We start from the raw sequence: 8,408 nt of genomic DNA on the forward strand, positions 1-8,408 counted from the left end.
AACTAAGATCATGAAACCAGGAAAGTTTACTGACATTATCAAATGAACTGATGAAGACAGTTACTTCTGAATGTTCATCTTTACTGTAGTTCCCAAAAATTCTATCACAGAAACTTTCAATTTTTAATCAAGCATCATCTTCTTCTTTAAGAAACCAAAACAGTTTATGATTGATCATGTACACAGCCTGGTCCACAGATTAAAAAAAAAAAAACCAACTAAAATTCTTTATTTGGTTCAAAATCAAAGTGTTTTCTAAAAATACTTCACGTGTGCCTTTTCCAGAAAGCTGTATCAGAACTATTGGGCAAGGTTCATTTCTGCATTGAGAAAATACTCTGCGACAAAACTCCAAGCAATTTACACAAAGAACTTTGAGTATGCAAAAAATGGTTGTAAACCTTGAAACACAAGGACATTAAGGCATTTGGAATAAGAAATATTGGAATAACCTGCTGAATTCCTTATGATTAAAAAATTTTTCAAAGTATTTCAGAAATAGTACAGATATGGTCAACATACAAGTTGCTTGCCTCATGCACTGCCCTCAAAATTTGAAGTGTTTTAACTGCCCTCAGGAAAGCCTTAAAATTGTTAAGGGCTTATTTGCTACTCACATGGATTACCTTAATGTCATAGAATTGTGTGTGGGCTGAGAAACTATGTATGAACATTTTAACAACCTTCAAATGCAGCTGTTTGTCAAGGTTTTATACTTGCACAATCACTAATGAGCAAAACATTACTTAATCTCAAATACTTAACAATACAAATTTAAGGCCATCATTGTAAAATCTGAAGTCTTAAAAGTTCCAACAAAACATCTGTTATTTCTCCAGTTTTGCACTTTTGCTCCTTCAATGCCTCCTTTCACTGCTCAATTCTAAAAAATCTTTTTTTTTCTTCTGCCTTTCTTGGAATCAGAATAAATCCTAAAGTTAATTTGAAGGAAACTGGGATAACTGCTGGGAGGCAGTACAATTTTTTTTTTTCAAAATGATAAATCCAGCTGGTAATAATTTCTCATAGAAAAGGAGGATGGAAACAATTGTTACTAGTATTAGTAACAATACCTCATCTAAGACATTCTGAAGAACAGCTAATACAATTCACCCTAAAATACTCTGCAGCAAAATGCAATCTCATAGCCAGTCCAGATCTGCAGAGCAAACCAAGAACAGGCAGTATTTATTATTCATACAGTTTTTAGATAATATTTATCTGTTAATTCAAATCCGTAATGTAATAAAAATTGTTTGAATGCCTGCAAAAGCACCGTAACATCAATTTCAAGAATGTCTAGCTGTTTATTTCTCTAAAGAAATATGTTTTTTTGAGAATAAAATCACTTCTTACTGTTAAATCCTTAAGTCCTCCTGAGCATATTTTCATTTTTTTCTATTCTGATGAGAGCCACACAGTCCACTAGGTGAATTAAATGAAATATTCAATTGGATAAATACAGCAGGCTTTCTTTCCTCCCATAAGGGTGAAGCAGCAGAGCTGGACATGAAGGGTTTGTTTCAATATCCACCTGGAAAAGACTTGGGGAACCTGCTCAGGCCGCACAGCTGATCCTGTCCTGAAGAGGAAGGTATCTCCCTGAAGTACCTTTGCAGTCATAGAATCCTATTATCTTTCAGGCAGATAAGAACCAAACTCAAACTGAACTTCTGAATTGACAAACCACAGGAACTTGCTTTTTTCCCCCTACACCATATTCTGGGAAATTCCTTCCTACCAGGCACCAAGGTCTCTCAGAAGAGTCTGCTAGTTGCTTGTTCTGCTTGCAGTACAGACATACCTTTGCAAAGAGCACCCACTGTCCTACAATATGTAAAACAACATTCAAATGAGTTAGTATACGTTTAATTACTTTTTTTGTAAGTGCCTTTTCCCCTACATTTCCCCTACAAAAATTAACTCATTCAAATATTAATTTTTTATACTACAACCTGCAATGCAGTTCCCTATGTCAACTCTGGTATTTTCAAGGAAAAAAAAAAACTGAAATAACAGAATCAGTAAAACACTCCAAGAAACATGCTTTCATGTATGAATCATTCAGAGCTTGAATTTCATGACAAATTTAAAATTCATTCCCTTTACACAGTTTTCTTCATTACTATTTCAATAGTTTCTCCCAAAGTACAACCATTTCAAATGCAAACTTTTCCTGGTATGTCTCACTACAAGACTATTCAATCATTTTGCCTCATTCTGGCACAAGTATTATGCCCCCAGTCCATCTCACTTCATGATGGATTCTCTTTCTTCCACACATATTACCCAGGTATTTTTTCTGGGGATATTGTATGTTTGTCTCTTTCTAGTGACTATTTTCTTTAATTTTCAAATAGAAGCATTTTGGATCCATCTTAATTCCAACTGTTCACCACAAATACTCTGTTTGCTGGAGCAGGCAAAAATTCAGTGCAAAAATACATAGAACACAAATGAAAGTGCTTTCCAATCCAGTACAGCATTTTAGGTATGCTTTGTGAGCTGCAAAATAAATCATAGTTAATTCAGATTATACATTCTCCAAACTTGTATTTCAGTTGCAAAACAAACACCTTCAACAGATCTGTGTCTGGACTGGAAGATCATGACACACTTTCTCAACAGAAAGCTAGGCAAAATAATATTGCACAGGTCTGGAGTATCAGAACAACAATTAATTCAAAATGAAAAGCTTGTGAAGATTTTGCAAAGAGAAATTGTGCCTTAAAAAGCTCCTGGAGTTCTCAAAAGCACATATATAGATAAGGCAAATCACATCAATAAGCCTTCTGAAAATTCAGTAAACATACCCAAAGATGCTCATTAAAAGCTCTTAAGTAAACTTTTCACAGGAATTGAAAAGGAAAGCAAACAAACATGCAAACAAACTCTCACAAACACAGAGAAAACAAACAAACAAACAAAAACCCAAATCACAAAATATCCCAAAACATACCAAAAAAAAAGAAATTGAAAAAAAATAAGCCCACTGCAATCTGTTCATACAGCACAGCAGCATTACCAGATGACTCCTAATGGTCTGTCCTAGCACCTATGTTGTTCAACACATTCAGAAGTAAGCTGTAAAAAAGGATGAAAGTGAAGTGACAAAGTTCATTGATAACAAAATGCAGCTCTCTTTGGAAGAGTTATAGGGCAAGGGTAAAGAACAACAAAAGTTTGTGGAGTACATATAACAAATGAAATGGCAGACTGAAATTAATGCATATTAATTTAAGCAATGCAAACAAGAAGAAACAATTTTAATTCCACAGATAGGATGATTACAACATAGGAATGTGATCCTGGAAAAAAGAGTTCAATTAAAGAAATTAGTCTAGCATTCAGCAGTGGCTTACTAACACACATTCAAAAGAACTTCCCCTGTTAGGAAATAGATTATCACTATACTATTGCATTAACATGTGATGTGCCTGCCTAGCTAATCCTCTTCTTCTGAAGTTCTGACCATTTTTATTAGCTCTATGTAAAGATTCTCCTCTTATCTCATGACTGTTTTGTTCAGGAGCTTTAAGCAATATTCATTCTTGAATAATCTATTTTACAGAAGCACAAGAGACCCACAGAAAGAAAAAGAACACTACCAAAGCTATGGAGGAGTGCTGAAGCAGCTACCTCCAAACTGCAATTAACATATTTGCAGAATGATACAAATGGGTTTCATTGAACTGGGAGTGAGATGGTGTTAAAAAAATTTGCCACTACCTCCTTATAACTAACATACAAGAAAATAACTGCAACTTTACACAATCTATTCTTAAGCTCTAAAATGTCTTGCCATACTGTATTTCCTGCTGGGAACACACTCCTGTTTTAGTTTAGACTGGGTAAGTTTAGAAGCAAGAATCTTCTAAGGCACATAAAGCATGAAGACCATTTCTGGTTCAGTCTTCATGGCTGAGGCCACTGATGCAGGAAGACCACCCAAGTAAACAATTGCCATACATCTTGCCACATTCTGAAAGCTCCATTCTAGACAGTATCTCATTGCTTATATAAAATACTTCGTACAGAAATAACATATAACCAGTATATTACACTACAGCAAGTTGGAAGTCAATTTATCTGCTTAAGTTTTCTTTGTAAAACTTAGAAATATGCACAACAATGAGAAATTCCTCTAAAAAGCCCTGGCTGCTTAGTTAATGCACATGCTTCTCCACACTCCAGATGGTTAGTCAAACTCCTTGTCCAGCAGGCTAGGTTTGGATCTTCATAACCAATTACATAAGTATGACTTAATAATTTAAGTTTTTACTGATCTAGCCAACAGTGCTTCTCTTGGAATGCAACATCATCCACACTGATAGAACCCAAAGCATCAGTAACAGTAGACTTGTAACAGCAGAAGTGCCCTCTCAGCAAAAATATAAAACAGAGTGATTTGCTTTTAAATAGAACAGCTAAACATTCCTAGTAACAATTCATGATGTCAATCTAACAAGATGGCAAGATTTAGAATGACACTAACAGTCTTGAGAATGTTCATCTCTAATTATTCAGATTTAACAGTAAAAATAACCTGTGTGGGAGAAAACAGTGCTCCACAAAGGACTTAACATCCAAACTGACAAATTAACTATGTTTTTAACCACCAGCAATACAATTTAAATTCTATAAGCAAGAAATTTAAGAAACAAGCTCACTGAATTCAGACCTGTTTCAGTAAAGTCTCGTAACATTAAATCATGCTGCCTTAGTTTTACTGTGCTGTATTTTTTATGGAGTATAATAAAGAAAAATGCTAACATTAAGGGCAAGAACATGTAATTCTTTGGGTACACACCAGTTGTGCTTCACTGTGTAAACCAATATAAAATTTAAATAATAAAGGCTGGCAAGCTTCCGAGATACACAGTTCAGAATTTTTATATTATCTTTTCAAAATATATAAAGGTCTTGGGCTTCATAATAGCTGAGGCATTCTGCAGTGTCCAAGAACATGAAACTAACATCTGATTAATTCTCAAAGAAGTACATACGTGTAACTTTCTTTTCATACCCTATTTAGGACTTCTCCTACAAAAGCACTTTATTTTAAGAAGTATGACACTCTTTTGCTGAAAAGTTTCCTTAGTGTGACATTTTACCGACAATAGGTTGCACAGAAATGAAGTGCGTAGCGCCAATATTCTGAATGCCATGCTAAGCTTTATACTACCAGCATTCCCAATTCAGATGTAACAATATTGCACAAGAGCTAACAAAATGTCCCATGGCATAATTTACTTCAATTTCTGAGGCTCACTGAAATCACAGCAATACAGCCAAGAAAAATTATTTCATTCCATTGGAATTTAGTTAAACATATTATTGTTCTTATTAATTTTGAGGCAGTAACTCAATTCATATGAAGTCATTTGTTCAGCATTTGTATTTCAGCTCTTTGATTCAGTGAAGCCAATGCATTCAGCATTCTCACCTAAGCTGGAGGGATAAAAGAAGAAAACCTTGCACAACCTGACAGACTTGGTCATACTCTTCCACTCTGTCTTACTGATGTGAAGAATGAGTAAAAATTAAAAAGGAAAAGACATTCTTCAGAGACCAAAGAAGCAGCTCACAAAAATTTCATTTCTGCATTTATTTCTTCAGCAGCAGTCCAAGCAGCAAGCTTCCTCTTCCAAATGCCAGGGATGCACTCCCACCGAAATCAAACAGATCTCTGCAACTACACCTAAACCACAATCCAGCCCCTCATATTTTATTGTGAATAAGCTCTTTCAATGAAGTCTAGGCAGAGAGTCTTGTAGCAATATGACAACCATGTGAGAATCACAGGGAGTTGCAGGAAGTGCAATTACAAAACAGACTGTTCAGTCAGGAACATGATATAACAGCACTACTGAGATAAGGCTAGAGCCCCATGCAGTCTGTCTTCTACAAGTTGCTTTAGAGGATCACAAAGTCCTCCAAAGGCACAACTAAGAGGAAAGGACAAAAAATACACTCAAAAAAACAAATCTCAGATCATTTTACAAAATTAAAAATTTATGTCATTTTGAAGCTAAATTTTCAAACTTATAGAAGAGCATATATTAAGTACTGAAAAGCATTTTTTAACACTTAATCCAACTTTATCAGACATTCCATCCATTAATAAAAACATGGGCTAATGCTTTTGTCAGTTATGGATTTAATTTATATTTGAGTTTTACTTTTCAAAATCAGAGAAAGAAATAAGTTATTTGATTTCTTTTTAAATTTCCCTACCTGTATCTTTCATTTCCTAGCCTCTGTTCATGTATCAAAAAATTCAACTATTTTTCTTCTATATAGTGAGATCAATCGTCTGTTTCTTTCACCAATCTTCTGAGCTGATAAAACAGAAACATTTTCTTTCTTAACTAACACATTAACTTTTCAAAACTCTTTCAGAGATATTTTTGTAGTCTGACTTCAGATTGGGTTACTGCATTCCAAATACACTCGACGCTTTAACAGAGATACTGTACACAAATCTGAACAGCAATTCTACCATAGAGCAGACACCAGCTGCACTTTTTGAAGAGTCCAACCTGCTTTTTGAAGGGTATAGCCATTTCTAAAAGACAACTGAAAGACTCAAATACAGAAGTGATACACTATAAGAAGAGTGAAGCAGTCATTTTGGAATTAACTTACATAAAATAAATTATTTTACTAATGAATTCCACAGAACAACATTTTTCTATATTTTATCTGCATTAATCGTCTACTAAAAGTACCTTGAAATGTTCATCAAATACAAGTAAGGTAGAAAGAATTTATGTGCATCAAACAGATGGTTTCAAGACTTTTTTTTAATATTCTTCAGTTCTAGCCATGATATCACATTACTGCTACGCTGTTAATGTACTAAATATAACAGCTAAAAATACTTCTTCACCTTCACATAAAACAGCCCACCATCTTCTCTCTGATAGCAAGAGATACTTATCTGTGGGATGACAGGCAACAAAAAAAGGAGATGGTGGCTCCCTGACCCAAACCTAGCACTGTTTTATAACTTCTGGCATATGCAAAGCTTTCAGCACACCCAAATTTGTGAGTAAACTAACACTAAATTATTCAGGTACACATCAACATAAACATACCTCAAGAGAAGTCACTAGCAGCTTGCAATTCAGACACACAAAAAAAATCACAATTGCAAGTTGTGATTTCAACTTGCTGAAAAATATTTGGCATGATAGAGGCACTGCCTTGTTTTGCACCTGCAAAAACTGTTAAAACCCCTTTAAAAACTGTTAGTGCCAGGATCACCTGTTTTATTCCTTTGCACCTTCCCCTGGGTTCTTCATCATGACCACTGGGTTAACTCCAGCAAAACAGGATGAGTTATATAGCCCCAACCAGTACCATCCTGCCAGAAACAAGTCACCTGCCATGTACTGCAGAAAGCTCAAGGGATGTGATCTCTGATCTGGCTTTAAGGCACCTTGTGAGCACACTGACATACTGACAGAAAGGCTTAAGCCTTTTTATTCAGAAAGCAATTTTAGGCACGGCTACCACATTTACAAACACAACTTTTACATGGATCACTCTCACTGCATTCCAGCTCCTTTCCTTGCAGATCTCAGTGCTTGGTGTGAAGAAACGAAACAGAAAGCACAGCCACTTGTAAGAACTGCATAGGTAATCCCGCGGGTTAGGTTCAACACTGAGCACCTCCAAGAGCTCCAAAGGAAAACTTAAGTTTTACCTTCCTGGCACCTCGCATTCACATATTTTAAAAGAAAACTTATTTACAACCACCTGCTCACAGCTGCCATTACTGAGGTTACTCCGCCCGGGACCAGCCCGCGAGGAATGATCGGGGCTGCCAGGGACGGGCAGGGCGAGGCAGGGCAGGGCCGAGGCGAAGAACCCGCCGCACGCCGGAGAGGTGCCGCAGGAGGCGGGCAGCCGAGGGGGAGCCGCCCCGGGGGCCCGGCCCGCAGCGCCCGGCCGCGCTCGGGGCCGGCAGGGTCCGCGCACTCACCGCGCCGCGGCCGCCCGCCGCCAGGCCGCCCCTCTTCCCCAGCATGATCCAGCCGCCACACCTGGCGCCGCCGCCGCCCTCCCACGGCGGCTGCGGCGGCGGCGGCTCCGCGTCCTGCTCCTTCGCCGGCCCGCGCCGGGCTGGAGGCGGCTCCGGCTCCGGCTCCGGCTCGGGGCTCATGCCGCTGCCACCACGGCCCCGCCCGGAGCGGCCGGGCCGGCCGGCGGCTGCAGCGCCGCCTCCGCCGGGCCCGCCCGGCCGCCGGCCCCGCCCGCCCCCGGGGCGGGCTCGCTTCCCCCCGGGAGCCGCCGTCCCTGCGGTGGGAAGGGCTTCTGAGGGCGCCCAGTCCCGCCCACGGCCGAACACCGCCTCCTCACCCAGTGTCGAGTCCTCCCTTAAACCCCTCCAGCGCCCGTGA

At 38.7% G+C, this 8,408-nt stretch overlaps 1 protein-coding gene across 1 annotated transcript in view; it reads right to left on the minus strand.

Moving 5' to 3' along the window:
* The window catches only part of SLC71A2 (solute carrier family 71 member 2), a 29,233-nt gene extending 21,048 nt beyond the window's left edge, over positions 1–8,185 (minus strand). The window contains exon 1 of the mRNA XM_021541483.4: positions 7,991–8,185. Within this exon, the coding sequence (XP_021397158.3) occupies positions 7,991–8,170 (180 nt within the window). The 5' untranslated portion in view covers positions 8,171–8,185. The remainder of the gene's footprint in view (positions 1–7,990) is intronic.
* Between the last annotated feature and the right edge of the window lie 223 nt (positions 8,186–8,408).

This window comes from Lonchura striata, chromosome Z (genome assembly GCF_050655825.1).
Source record: "Lonchura striata isolate lonStrDom1 chromosome Z, ASM5065582v1, whole genome shotgun sequence".
Taxonomy (NCBI): Eukaryota; Metazoa; Chordata; class Aves; order Passeriformes; family Estrildidae; genus Lonchura; species Lonchura striata.